This window comes from Lycium barbarum, chromosome 6, assembly GCF_019175385.1.
Source record: "Lycium barbarum isolate Lr01 chromosome 6, ASM1917538v2, whole genome shotgun sequence".
In the NCBI taxonomy this organism is placed as follows: Eukaryota; Viridiplantae; Streptophyta; class Magnoliopsida; order Solanales; family Solanaceae; genus Lycium; species Lycium barbarum.
The window spans coordinates 107,694,085-107,709,868 of NC_083342.1; the positions used below are offsets into that span (position 1 = coordinate 107,694,085).

Genomic DNA, 15,784 nt, shown 5'->3' on the forward strand with positions numbered 1-15,784 from the left:
TGTCACTCCCGTACATTTTCTGGAGGCCCACTTGTTTGTTTGCTGGGACTGTGTTTTTGTTCTCCCATTTTTAGGAGTCTTTCAGAAATCGGAAAGGATGATACACAGAAAATGGAGCTTGCTAACTGGTCCCGCCGCTATTCTCGGCGGTATCGTTGGTACTATCGTCGTCGCTAACTTTATCTTCCTTCAAAACGTAAGCCTCTCTATCTATTTTATATTTATCTTAATGGAATGATTGTTGAAGCTTGATTTTTGTTTGAGTCTTTTAGATCGGGATTAGATTAGGGTTTTGTTCATATTCCATAAAAATGAACACCTTACATTTCGAAAGCTTAATCCAAGGGCAGATCTAGATTGATTAAGCTGTAATTGATCCGGGAATCTCAACCCCCATTTTCCGGCTTGGGTGTGTTATTCTGTGTTTTGTGGATTCATGTTATACATGTGTTAGACACCATCAACATCTAGAACAAACGAAGAGCGCGTGTAACCTAGTCACACAAAGGCCTCAGAATTTGACTTAGGAGGTCTGGATGTATATATGGAAGAGGAAACCGATAACGAGATTGTTTTCGGAGTTGCCTGGTAAAAGTCTAGAAAAAAATATGGTGTCGCAGAGGTGAATTTGAAGCCCAGAAGAGAGGGGGGGGGGGGGGGGTTCTGTCTTCATTTACTGTTTGTACGTTTTGATTTACATACATGGGCCAAGTGTACAGATGGGGTCTGAACTGCAGGCAGAGCCCTAAAATCATTATCCTGTAAAATGAAATTTATTGGGTAATGGGTTTTACATGTAGTTGATAACTTGTCTTCAAGTGTAGAAAAGAAAGAGTGGTCTTGTATCTGGGGAGGTGAATGGACTTGGATTTTTTTTTTTTTCGATTCATAGACTGGGGTTAAAGGCTAAACTTGAGTTATTCAGGCTATGCTTATCTCATGCTCGAATGATCTATCTTGTTTTGCTCTACATTTGGTTCCAGTTCAACGAATGGGAGGGAGTGGGTAAATGAGAGAAGCATTCATAGTTTTACATCCCTGAATGTTCAAATATTACTTCAACTTGCTTTGCACAAGTGGAATGGAAATGAAAGATGTATGCTTCTTTCTATTCAGTCAATTTCAAAGGGGAAGAAAGTGCTTCCCAACCCCTCCGATTTTATTCCTTACAAATAATGTTGCTATTTTACTTCCTTTCCTCTTTCCGTATCTTGTTACCTCAACTAAATCTAATGTTATTGAATCCAGATTGAGCTCTTCATCAAAAAAGATTGAGTTTGAGCTGGTTCGAGTAGCTTTTGAGTTGAAGGTCATATCTGTTGAGATGAGCAGAATTGGGAGCTTAATTAAGCCTAGGTCATTCTTGTTTTTGCTTGTATGACGTGTCTCGCCTTGTCTTTGAATCAAGTACCTAGCTGTCTTATTTGAGTAGGCTTACGTATAATAAAGGGCTAGGAGAAAAGTTAATAAAAGAGATGCCCAATCTCCAATGCTAAACCAAGTAACCATTTGCTCATCTCTGAAACTAAAAGGCCATAGGATAAATTTAGGGAGAGTCTTAAGAAGATGTAGAAGAATCTAAAGTTTTAGTAGGGTTATTAGAAAGTTTCAATTTTTGTTTCAGTTCACATGTGCATTTTCCACTGATTGCTTGTTCTGGAATACCCTCTCTCGTTTTCTCTATAATTCTCTTGTCACCTCTCTCTCATCCTCCACAAGTCCCAATCTTTTTCTTTATTGTTCAATCTTGAGCTATACCTGATCCTGCTGGACTTCTTTGCCGCCACTTTTTCATTGTTTCTGATAATTCTGCTAATAGTCCTCCTGTTTCTTACTACTGCGACTGTTTTGTTCTTTCGTACTGTTTAAATCAACAGTCAACATCTTCATAGCCCACAGATAAGTGATGGTGATTTCCTGAATTCTCCACTTCTTTCAGCAAAATCTTGCAAATATTGTTAGCTTGCAGCCCTGTGAGACTGTCCAAAACTGCTGTGTGGGAGATGTAAGGCAAGTATGAAGATGGGATATATTCAGGGTCTCTCTGGTTAATCCACTGTCTTCTTTTATTCTACTAAAGCACAACAACTTAGTCATACTGGAAAAACTAAAAATGGAAATGCACCGAGCAAAGCAGTTTTTTAGTTGCAAGTACTTGGATACTGATCTCTGTTAAAGCTCAAGCCTATAGTTGAAGATATGTCTTACTTATAACCATTGCAATTGTTGTGGTGTATGGATTGGAGAAGACACTGATGAAGCCTGAAGATGTACTCCGGAGGAGGAATAAAGGAATATGTCATGGAGCAAGTATATAATTAGGAGATGCTAAAAAATTTTGTGTGTGTGTTGTGGGGTGGGGGTGGGGTGGGGGGTTTGTTTAGGTTCTTACTGGAATGAAGCTGAACTGGACTTGTTTTTTGGTTGTTGTCTTTTAGGGGATGTTTCTGAAAAAAGGCATAGTCCCCAAGGTAAAGTTTGAAGTGACAATTTTTAGGCCTTTGTTTCATTGTTGAGTACTTGTATAAGTGACAATTTCCTTTCTCAGCTAAAATTTCAAGTGGTAAAAGGATAACATATATCGCTGCTTTCTATGATAGAATTTTGTGTCAGGTAGTGTTATTGACTGATAGATAAATAAATGAGTAATATGCTGTGCTTTCTTTTGCTGCAAAATCTCCGTTTCCTATTTTTTGGTTGCTAATAAGTTCTCTAAGCAAGAAATGTGCATTTTTGGTTGTTGATTTCTCAGATGTTACTTTAAAGGTGGAATTGATAGTTTGATGTCCTCCTCTTCGTTTGATGTGTTTTATTCAAATGTTAACTTGCAGGATCCATTCCTTAAGCCAGAACGGAAGCTGGAGAAGGCACCTTCAACCAAGTAAAAATAATTAGATGTGTGAGATTGTCTGGTTTGAGGTTTCCCCTTGTTAGGTCTGTTGTTACATTTTGGCCAAATAAAGTGAATATTTGACATCAGCTTGAATGTAGGTTTCCATTCGTTGTTTATGTTGACTTTGTTGTGGACTCATTCAAGTCTCTTCATAAAATATGAAACTATGCCCTCAAACAAAAGTTAGGTTGGAACTGGGCTTCTCCTGTTTTGTGATGCTTTATTCAGTTTATCCGGAGGTGGTGCGATAAATTTGGTATTGTCATCATTTTTATCTTTTTGGGGGGTTCTTTGTGTGCTGTATTTGCTTGCTTTCCCTGATGCAATGGGCTTAACTTCGCTAAAGAATATAGTCTTGGAGGATTTTGCCTTATGCTCTCTGGCAATTGTCAAGGGCTTGGTCCAGTCAAATTATCTAAAAGTATAGCGAAAGCTAGCTCAAAACGCGAAAAGTTAGAAGGGCTTCATTGTTCTATATGACCACTATTTAAAAGTATGGCCAATGAGAGCGAAGAATAGGAAAAAGGAGAAATCACCCCTTTGAGTTGAATTGTAGAATTCTAAGCTAGGGCCTATCATTTCGTACGTGACCATGTACACATTTCTTCCCTCAATGATATAGTCTTTTCTATGTGGGTGGAAATAAGTCTACAACTCCTACTTCCCCAAAAAAGAATTTGAACTTGACAACTTGAAGTTGGCTCACGACTGGTCATAGGCCATGACAATAAAGTTGAGCTTGAATTAGATTTTGCATTAAGTATGGTAGTTCGTTTTTTCTTTTAACGAATCAAAAAGCAGCCGAATTGTTTCTGGAAATTTCACAGGTTGATTTTCATGAAAACTAACACATTTTCATATAAACTAATCGAAAAAGCGGCGAACTTAAATTAATGCCAGCGCCATAGTGGTGTTTAATCTAAAGTTTTATGAGGTCTTTGATCCACTGTGGTATTGAGAATAATAAGAATAGAGCCACAGAATTATTTTGTTTTATAAATACACTTTATTCCTTTCAAAGAAGGTAATATTTAGAGCATGACAAATATAACACACTAGTCTTTTTCAGACACGAACGAATATTATGTTGACAGTCCCAAATGAACTGAGATCCAAAGCTGTCTACACATAGGTGGCATGCATGAGCGTAGCACAGAGCTTTTAATTTGGATAAGGATAAAACATAACTTTCCCGTTTCTTTGATCTAGTAATACCATCTAAATAACTACGGCTTGAGAATCAAATAGGTCGAAACGAATATGCTGCTTCTGCCATCACTACAGATTGGGCATATATAATATATTTCCTATTTGACGACCAAATAAGAAATTACTCCAGTGTTCAAGATTAGTATATTACTCGTCGAGAGGTGCAAATAGATAGAGAAGAAACAGGACAACAATAATATAAGCACTTTGTAGATCAAAGGTTGTAACGAGCCTAATGCGTACAACACTATGTATAGAAATTCCATGTCACTAGGCCTAAATGAAGAGTACAACAATACAAAACATCCTCGTGAAAGGATTATTAGTTTTGTTCACCAAATTAAATGCAGATAGATCCAGTTCAATAGCCATAATTGTTACCATACACTGAACCATAGCCTCCAGATTGCCCTGGAATGCCTGCATTTGAAGGGGCAGATGAATACATAGAAGGAGCAGGAGCCCCATAGGGGTTGTAGCCTTGATCAACTGGTGGACCTGTCTGTGCTGGAGGTGCCCCTGCATCTGCCATGAAATTCTGCAACACAAAAATAAATCTTAATTTTTATTTTTTTAATCAAGAAAAATAATTTTTATTATAGCCAGAAGCACAAATTGCGGCTAAACGAAGAAAATCAGGTTTAACACAGCAAGAGCTTCAAAGTCGAATGGAACACAGAAAAGATGGCATTTTGCGCGCCCTCAGTGGAAAGTCTCATGCATATGCACATTTCAGACGGAAAACATTACCATTTGGGAAGTCAAACTATTTTTAATTGCATACGACTTTTCCAAATATTTTTATTTATAAAATATGCAGACTTGTACCATCTTCATTTAGGTCTCAAATACGTAAGAAATTTAATTCCAAAAAATATGAAGAACCAATGACCAAATTCACATAAAAGATTAGATGCTGCGACCCGTATCCTTCGGATGCCATCATTTTTTGGACAGGGACTTTGTTATCATCAATTACAACCTCAGCTAGCAAAACATGGATGCCAAACAAGAGCGCGAACACCCTCATTTGGAAGGAAAAAAGGCATTCCGTATTATATGTACCCCTTAATACCGAATTAGTTAGGATCAGCTGTGGAAGATCTGAAACACAAATCATGAGTAGGCATACATTTGCTCAACTCCTTCACATTTTTCTGGAGCCTTCCCAGCCCCAAAGATACTCACGAAAGACCCTTTTTCTAGCAATTCATACCACTACAAAACACTATCAGCCTACTCTCTCGAGCCTGGATTCATATGATTTTTCCTCCACCACTTTATTTGATTACACATGATTTTCCTCCACTTTATTTGATTAGTGACCAAAAAATATGCATAGTCAAAAAACTTGTTTCACATTCTCGTTGCCGCATGCGGATCCCAAGTTTTGTAAATCAAATCACTAAGACCACTTCCCAATGATTTTGTTCTGGCTAAAGATATTATTCTGAAAGCTCAGCGGAGAAGGTAATGTAAACAATGTTATGATATTGAGGGTAGAGTCTGAGAAGCTGAGCTAAAAGACTATATATAAAAATAGAATTAAAATTCTTGGGTTTAGGAGGAATATACGTTTTGACCTATCGTTGAAAAATGTTTCCTATAAGCCAGAGGCTTGAGATGTAGGGGAATCCATCAGCAAGGTCTTTTACATCTGATCACCTTTCAATGTTTATATAACACGTTTGAACTACCACGGTGATTCTGCGCATAAGTAGAACCCCAAAATTTGAGCTGAAAGGGAAAGATGCTTAGGGGGTTGGGAATAGCACTGTAGCATCTACCACATTATTTTGCAATCAATTAAATAATAAATGCAGAAGATAAATCAGAAAATACAATTGAATGATTAAAAAGCCAAGCAAGAATTTTACCTGTATCAATTGTTGTGCTGTTTGGACTTGAGAAGCAGTTCCATTGATCTCAACAGTCATCTCGCCAGGAACTCCCTTTGTTTCCTGTATGGTAACAGTAGCACCACTAACCCGTCGGATGTAGCTTATGCTTGCACCATTTGTTCCAATCACAGCATCAGCAAAGGCCAGTGGGATCTGCATCTGCTGTGTAATCTACAAAATCACGCCGTCCGATAAAGCAAAAATCAGCAGACGAATTTCTTTCTTTTTCCCATTTTTATTTACAGCACTTCATCAAAACCATTTTTGCAAGCTAAAAAATATTTCTCAAGAGCCATTTCTTAATTCTCAGCTAAGTATTCAATTAATAAAGTATTAGTGAAAGGCTTGTGCATAATGCAGTAATTCAATTGGGCACCAATCAAATAAAAAATGCTACGACAAGCCCTTAAATCTGTAAAAGTGCGAGAAGAAAAACCAGAAAATATCAAGAAATCAAGTTTGCTTAACCATCAAAGTACCAAGAAAGGCCGCAACAGAAGCTCAGAGAAACAAGAATCAAAGAATAAAAGAGCAGGGAAAAAAGAAGCCTAGAAAATCAAGTAACTAATTGAGCAGTCCTCGTGAAAAAAATACGAAGAAATGAGTCCGCAAATTTATTCTCCCTATGTTGTATCTAACACAATTACTATTTAGAAAGTCAAAAGGCTTTTTTTCAACTACAATTTTTTTCAAAAATGATCCAAGCAACTTCAACTATACAAAATTGTGATTTATAGTACACTAACATAATTCCAACCATGTAAAATTTCTTATTACAAAATTAACATATTTATGTCCGAAGTCAAACAAAGACAGATATGTTGATCCTCTGACTCCAAAAACCTGCCAGGGAGTACTTCTTAAGAAATCTAGGAGTTGTTCCACTAGCCATGGTTAGCAGAACTACCTGGGAATTTTGCCCTACCATTTCTTGCTACACTAAATAAACTGCATTATAGTACATCCAGATTGCATTAACGTATCACCCACTACAATTTCATACCTGTTACTGACATGCATATTGTTTAGCAATTTCCCTTTTTTGGATTCCCGACCATCTTTTAGCACATGACTAACAACCTTTTGGTGTCTTTCAACAGAAAGTTGGAAAAGAGAAATGGTTGTGGTGGGGGGTGAGGGTATTCTTGTTGAGATGTATAATTGAACCTTTAGCTTATTAAAAAAAACGATGAATTGTTTTCCTCATGTAAAAAATCTAACCAAGTCCATTAACATGAAGTCTCACCCCATTTCTCGTTACATACCTCAGTGTGTTTACGGTAACAGAACATACCTGAGTAACAAGAGATGGTGCTGCTGGGTTGTTGGATGATGAATGCATTGACATTGGAGCTTCTCTTCCGTATGCAGAAATGCCTTGATGAGGTTGTTTTTCCATAGGAGGTGGCATGTCAGCTGGTGGGTAATAACTATCATGTTGCCTGGATGGTGGCATGAAATGAGGACTATTTCCATATCCCGGACCTCCAGCAGCGCTTTGTTGGAAAGCTTGGGGAGGAGGACCCCAAGACTGGGGAGGTGGTGGCATGCGGTGTTCCACTGGTGGATTTGGCATTTGCATCTAAGCAACAAAGAAGTTCCATTAAAAGCTGCTGAACTCCTGACCTAAAATATCTAACTAAAAGGAGGCTTACTTGCATCTCAAATACTGGGATTATGCCACGATCGACCAAAAATTTCCTCAGGTGAGAAGCAATTAACTCAACTGCCTTGTGTACACCAGCAGGTTCCCCTACTACTTCAACTATCCTATCATCTTGAAGTGCGAAAATGGGAAGGTCCTCTGCAATGATATGTAAGCATCACAAGAAAGGATTAAGACCACACGAACTAGTTTAAGGCGCAGTTAAAGATGCAAATTGAACAAAACGGTCCTGAAGAATAGTTCATGATGAAAGTAGAGAGCTATAGTACCAATTAAGGACCTCGCGATCTCCAAATCCAGCTGAACTTAACCACGGGAATGACCGTAGTTAACTCCTCTAGTATTAACTTAAAGATAATATGCACTATAGGCATGTGAGTTTTCCACATTCTAGTTTATTTCATGTTTTAGCTTTCCATTTAACAAGTTATTTTCATGTTTTTACCTCTTTTTTTATAACCAATTTTATTTCATGTTTTTTACCTTGATACCATTATGTGAAGAAGTTTTAGTTCAATCTCAGGTTTAAGGTTTCCAAAGAAGGATGAGACCAAATTCAATTGGCAAAAGTTCAAGTTTTGGAAAAAAAACTTCTAAGCTTAGCGAATTCTAATTCAGTGTGCTCAAGCCTACGCATACAAACAGTACACATACCTAGAGTACAAAAAGATTAGATGCCCCCTTGAGCTAGGAGGATCACCACGTGTTCTTGAGCCAAAGTGTGGAACAATGTAGTCCTACACGCAATGAGATGTAAGAGGTCCTGACTGTAAATCCAAAATTAGACCAGAATGACCACAGAACAAGACCACAGCATTGGCATCAAATTCATTCGGAGATGCTTCACTAACGTTTTCATACATAATGTTTGCTTTCTTTGCATTTGCTAGGAAGAGAAAGCGAAGATTAAGTATGAAATCGTTGGTGAAGAATCTCTGAATGAATTTGATGCCAAGCATTCCCTAAGTATTTCACTTCCTTGTTCTTTTATGTTTTGATTATCCTCTTCGCGCATTAGTTTTGGAGGGTTAGGGAAGGTCGGGAGATAAACATACTGTAGTAAAGTAGCATAGCAACATATTTATGAAACTACATCTTCCAAACATCCATATGATGGTAACTTTTCGATCAGGATAGAATTTCATAGGTGTTAATGATTTTTGAAGTGACCACCTAGAGAATTTCATACTTGCTCTCATTACAAGTACATGGTCAATCCTAGATAACTGAAATTGGAGATCACCATCCACAGCAAGTCAACCAAAGTAGTGCAACATACATGAGATTCAATAATGATAAACCGACCATGAAAGCTTTGTATAAGCAAGCAAGTTACAAAATCAAGACTTGTGTGAGGAAGAAGTGCAGGGAGAACATTTGAAGGGTAATAGGCTAAGAGCATACTGACTGACCTAGAAAATGAAAATCAACCAAAAGAGTTGTGATACAGTAGGTATCATGTCTCATTACTAAATCAGAAGAGACCAAAATTCCAAAACCAAAAATTTACAAGCATAAAGAAAATCAGCTTGTTGTTTCCCAACTGTTGACTTCTAAGCATATGTCTAATTCCCACTCATTGACCTTGTTGTTCCCACTTTATTTCAACTTTGCACCTTTCACGTGCTGACTTCCTTAACAAATCCAATTAGAATGACAGATCAACTATGGAAGATTTTCATTAGCCTAAGGGAAATCATGTGGTCATGTCCATGCCCAGGAGAGTCCACGAAAATTTCCAACTTGCTGGAATAGAGATGGGAACCTGTCAGGACAGTCTGAGAGATGGAAGATTGTTCCAGCTTGCACAATTGGAAGGAGAGAAATCAGAGATGTTTTGAGGACAATAGCAATTCCATTCAGATATTGAACATGATTGTTGAGTCCTTTTTTATTTTTTGGTGTAAACAAAAATACCTTCAAGAAGCAGAATTTATTCCTAAGGTGTTAGATTACTAATGAGTGTCTAGGTTATAGGAGCTCAGACTGGACAACTCGCTGTAACTATAAAGGATCACACTATTTTGTGTAGTCCCTATTTATAAATATACTATAAATATACTACTCCCTCTGTTTCAATTTGTTTGTCTTACTTTCCTTTTTAGTGCGTTTAAAAAAGAATGCCTCTTCCCTTTTTTGGCAACTCTTTAATTCCAACTTTCCACATGGCATGGCATGTTTAAGATCACAAGATTAAAGGGCATTTTGGTACATTATACATATCTTTAATTTAAGACTATAGGATTCAAAAGTCTTCTTTACTTTCTTAAACTCCGTGTCAAGTAAAAACCAGACAAATTGAAACGGAGGTAGTAATATGTTACCTTATCAAAAAAATGACTTTCATTAATTTTTTTAATAACCATGGTGTCCGGGCCAGCTTGCGCGTACCTCGACTAATTCCACGGAATACCTGTAGCCTCCTACCAGGAACAGGGTACTGTCCACCAAGGCTAGGACAGATGGGAAGAAATCACTGATTGTTTTTGTCTCTGCTGGGACTTGAACCTGAGACCTCATGGTTCTCAACCCACTTCATTGACCACTAGGCCACACCCTTGGGTAAACATTCATAACATTATTGTTAAATAAAAATAACAAATATTTTTTAAGAAAAAGGCAATTTGTTCAATGACTCCTACAACTTCCCAACAGTATATGGCGATCTTCATCTTGAGTTCCACCCACCTTCAAACTAACTCTTTCTCCCTGCACTTACCGTCTTATCAACTAGGCAATACTTTTCCAAGCAACTATTCTTTCCTGGAAAAGACTTATACCCATATTTCATTTTGGAAGTCTTATTAAGAGGACTTTGTCTTCTGAACTTCCTACAGACCCCTGGAGATTGCAAAAGTCTAGTTTAGACATATCGCATTCTTGTTATTCAAATTTATGATCTTTATTTATCCTTTAATTAGGATAACTCATTATTTTTACCCCATCTTTTTAGTAGACATTTATGTCAATGTAGGAGTAAGTTGGGAGTTAAGAAATCTGGTTTAGTCAACCTAACTTTGCATCAATTAGTAGATCTGTTAGGCTCCCTGTAATGAGTTACTAGTAAACTTTTTGGAAGTGGCCAGCATACCCTCAATAAGTTGAATGTCCCTCATACATGGGCTAGAGTGGTAAAATTCTTGTTACTAAGTTGAATAACAGAGATATCTAAAAAGCAAAGGAAAGAACCTGATCCAAGAACTCTAACAATGCAACTGGATGCTTCTTGAATGGACTTGACCGTTGTCCCTTGTTTTCCAATAAGACTTCCAGCCTGTGCAGCTGGCACAAGCAGCTTTGTCGAGACCTTTCCAGCTACAGTTGGAGGAGGGTGAGAAGAATCACTCTCCAGGCCATCCACAATGCGTCTATGAACCCTCAGAAGACCATCCATGGCAGGTGGAAGAGAGGCGTCAGGGTCCTCCTTGGCAGATACCATTACCTTTCAGCATAGCAACAAACAAATACAATTAATAAGAACTTAACCTTACTTAACCAAAAAAAAATGGTTTAAGTTAACTGCAGCAGTACAAGCTTCCATATCATGAATTTGAAGAATGTAGGTTCTCTTCCATTAGTGATATATATACATCTATATAAAGTATGTTCCCTTTCATTATTTTATATACATAGCTATATAAAAAGAGAGAATTTTATATTTTTCATTATTATAGATCATACACTAAGAATTTTATTTTTAATAAGAAAAACAATACTGTGTATGATCTATACTAATGAAAAATATTTTAGAATTGTAAAAAGACGAATATTTTGGAATTCTTGTTAATAGAAGATGCACATAATTAAAAAGTTTTTGAAGACTGGAACATGTTCGGCGCCTCTTGTCCTAGAAAGAAAGTTGCTGTATATTATATGCTTTTATGTTAGATACTCCTGTGTCAAATCATCTGCCTTACTTCTATGTTGGGTCGTCCCAGATTGCCTCCCTTTTCAGACAATAGGAACTTTTTCTCTATTATTCTTGATACTTGTGATTATCATTACAAAATGCACTTCCATGCATGTCAAACATTCCAGAGAATCCGTCCATGTTTCCTTCTCTATCACATTCAATTTCGGAGCTAGCTCATGACCTGAAATTTAGTGTTAGTTGCTACTAGAGGATAGCCACATGGCAGCAATCTCAAGACCTATATCCTAACATTATAACCTTCTCGTTTCATTAACCATCAATCACCAAATGTCCCCATTTCACTCTCAAACCCAGTAGCAGTCACCTATTTTACAACTCAAACTTATAAATACTTACTAATTTTGACCAACTACGCAAGCAGTATTAATGAGGAATATTAGTTAGAGAGTTTCACATCCATCAAAAGTTAATTTCACCAGGAAGTATCATACCTACACAAACACAAGAGAGGAAGAGAACAAGATGGGAAGGAAGACAAAAAAACAACATGAGGGTACCATCCAGAATCCTTTAACCCAGTTTTTCTTAAGATCCTTTGACCCAGTTTTTTATCTGTTCTGGAAGTGCATTTTCCCAATATATTGTAATATTTTGGGGGGTAGGGCGGGGACAGAGGGAGATGATACCAAAAAAAAAAAGAAAATTAAACGTAGAAAAGGAAAAACATGCCTTGTCAAAAACCAAAAAAAAAAAATTACCTTGTCAAAGAAAAGGAAAAACATGGATTATAAGCAAGGCAACAAAAAGTCACGGAAGAAGACGCAGTGGAATTTGAGAAGTATCTTGTCTACAAGAATATGTAAGTACACAGGAAAATAGTTGGGACTTACTGCTCTCTCAGAAGTCCCTGGAGGACCATCGAGAACCTTAATACGAGCTTTTGATTCTTCAACAATTTTTTTGATAAATTCTCCTTTGCGTCCAATAAGGCCACCTACTTTTTGTGAAGGGACTAGTATGCGAAAAACACTTTCCCCAGGCCACCCTGGCCACCTCTCACCACCACCTCCAGTAGCAGCAACATTTTCTTGTTCTTGTTCCTGTTCTTGTTTTTGTTCCTGAACTTGTTCTTGTTCCTGTTCCTGTTCTTGTTCTTGTTCTTGCTTTGCCTCAATGAGTGATGGTTCTTCTTTCACCTCAAGGAGTGAGTTCTCTGGTGCTCCCTCATTCTCATGTTGATTAAGGCTTTGATCAAGTTCCTCCATAGTCTCTTGTTTGATAACATCAAGTTCCTCCATAATCTCTTTACTGTAAAATAGAGATAATATTGTCAAGGGGTGTGGGTACATTTATATAGAAAAAGGTTCCACTTCAAAAAGTATATTACTTACCAATCTTTTTTCTTGATGAATTCTTTACTTAACGATCTTAGTCAGCACCATCAAAACTGACACTATTCTTAACGATCTTAATCAGCACCATCAAAACTAACACTATTCTTACTTTTGCTAACCATTGCCCCCCAAAAAGCTCATAAAGTTAACTTGTTAATACAATAGCAGCAACTAAACTATCAGCAAAAAATAGGAATTTGTTTTAAACAGCAACAACTAAATTAGGAATTCATTTCAAAACTAAAAGAGAATGTAAGGGAAAATGGTGCCTCTTCCAGTTTTTTTTTTTTTTATAAATTTAGATAAGGTAATATAAATTACATTAACCAAGTACCAAGAAGGTACTGGAAGCAAACAACTTACAACAAAACTAAAACAATTACACTCTCAAAGCTTCTATAAAGTCCATAAACTCTCCCACACTTTCTACCATATCACCCCTACACCAGGAAGCTTTGTGCTTAAACTGTAAAAGAAATCCCATAGGGTTCACAGGCTAAGAGCAAATAAGGATCGTCTTTAAAAAAGTTCATGAGGAGTGAACCATCCTCATCAGTGAAACAAATCAAATTCCTTAAACAAAAGTTAGAACCGATTGGTGCACTAAGAGCACAACAAAACAAAAGCATCTTGGAAGAGGAGCTATGAAGTTACAACCAACTCGGTTGGAACTGTACATCATTCATTAGTACATAATTCACACTCCATGATCAAAGAATCAATGTTTGTCCCTTTCCAGTCTGCCAGAACATGATGCCCATTCTCCCAATCAAATGTTTATAGCATACTACTTAACACAAATATTACATGGGACCCGATTTCTAAATTTCAATGAAAATTATTCTTTTTCTAGTTCACGCTATAGATAAAGAAGTAAGTAGCGACCACACTTGTTCCCCCACTTAACATTCAAAAACAAGATAGCTCTCACTCAAGATAGTTGACACTATGCAGTGTTGTCTTTGCATCTTTTTCTTCTTAATTTCGGATAAATGACCTGCATATGCATCTCAATACTATATAGTTCAGCATAGGCATATCGCAAGCTACAACAATTCGTCCATTATTCTTTGAAAGAACTATAACACCAAAGGTAAACAAGAATTGCATCTTAGATCAAGACCCCAGCTACAATATCGGCTCTACCAAAGCTCTCTTGGTTTGAACTTGTCCTCGTCTATAACTCCTAAACATTAATTTAGTCTAACCTAATCTTATCCAAAAACTTATTAGCCTAACCTAATCGGAATAATGAAAAAATTAGCGTTACACAAACTTGGTTTGTTTACCAGTTTACTGTACATGACTACGTGCTGATCTTTTGAATACGTAGCACCAGTATCATCAGAAACAAAGTCAGTCCAATAAAAGATTTTGATTCAAGTAGCTTTTTCACCCTCACATGTCCTGAATTCAAAACCTACCACTCTCTCATATCCTTCTTGATGAGTTATGGCTAAGGGGCCAAACGGATATTCACTAATCACTGTTACCCTTATTACTCTTACCTGCTTTATTTTCAGCATAGAACCCATAAACCAAACTGCCCTTGAAAAAGTTAAACTATAACGAAATCCCACCACGAAACTAGTATGAAGAGACGCACACCTTGACCCTGCTCAAAAGAGATTGACTAATCATTGTTTCTCTCTTTACTCCACTTTCTCTAGTGTCCTTTACTAAAATCAGAAACCATACATACTAGGAACTTAGGGTACAGGAAAACGCCATCAGAAAACTAGTATAGAAACACAGGCATCATAACTTAGTTTTAGCAATATCAAAAATCAAACGAGCATAATGACAATTAGAAAACCATTTTCCACAATGCAACAGTAATTCAAACCAGATAGAACTTCAACATTGACACAACAAAACCCAATCACAAATTTCATACAAGTAGACCAGACAAACGAACTAGTTCAGAAATTACCAAAACTAAACCAAGCAAAAATCAGAATTAGACCACTAACACATAAAGCAACACTAATTCAAAAAGAGTTATAATCACTGCAATAAATTTCCATTGTCAAAAGAGCTTAAAACTTTTAGCAAATCCCTCGCGAAACCACCCCAACTAGTTCAATAACTACCAAAATCATAACAGACAACATGAGAATTAGAACACTAATTCAACAAGAGTTATAACCACTGCCACTAAAATTAAATACCAAAAAGAGCTTAAAACTTATAACAAATGCCACACGTAACCACCCCAACCAATTCAAAATCTACTCAAAGAGAATTAGAACATTAACACATAATGCAACAACAATTATTAGAGAGAGAGAGAGAGGTAAAAAAAATATCAAGAAAATAGTGACCCATAAAAAATAAAGCAACAATCTCGCAAATTATCAACCGGAAGAACAGTATAAACAAAGAATTGAGTATGTGCCCTTTTAACAACTATAAAACTTGGAGCCAAAAAGGAACATACCCAAAAACCCTAATTGTGAATATATACAAATATAGCAGTGTAATGTAGAGTTGCACAGATTTACTTACATGGGATATAGTGAGAGAGTAGTTATTTTTTGAAGAAGAGAAGACTATTGTTTCGCTTCGACCAAATTTAGGTTTTGGCCAGATTTATTATCATGTTTATGTACTTTTCGACTCTATATGTTTCTCTATCTCGTTTGTTTGTTTGTTTGTTTGCTTTTATTCTTCAGCGGGAGGAGAATAATAAGCCCCCGTTTCGCCATAAAAATTATTCGTTTTATTTCGTAATTTTTTTTTCACTTTTGTTCGGAATTAGCATTTGGTCATAAAAATTTCGAATACAATTTGAAGTTGTATTCCAGAATATTAAAAACTCAAAAAACTTTTATTTTTAAAAAATAA

At 36.7% G+C, this 15,784-nt stretch overlaps 1 protein-coding gene across 1 annotated transcript; it reads right to left on the minus strand.

Moving 5' to 3' along the window:
* Positions 1-4,276: 4,276 nt before the first annotated feature.
* LOC132645319 (flowering locus K homology domain) lies at positions 4,277-15,604 on the minus strand. The gene is made up of 7 exons (XM_060362242.1): positions 15,446-15,604; positions 12,434-12,851; positions 10,859-11,111; positions 7,659-7,807; positions 7,298-7,585; positions 5,980-6,174; positions 4,277-4,640 (listed from the first exon to the last, which is right to left on the minus strand). Exons 2-7 carry the CDS (start codon positions 12,839-12,841, stop codon positions 4,464-4,466), a joined length of 1,470 nt encoding a protein of 489 aa, XP_060218225.1. The 5' UTR covers positions 12,842-12,851; positions 15,446-15,604; the 3' UTR covers positions 4,277-4,463.
* Positions 15,605-15,784: the final 180 nt, after the last annotated feature.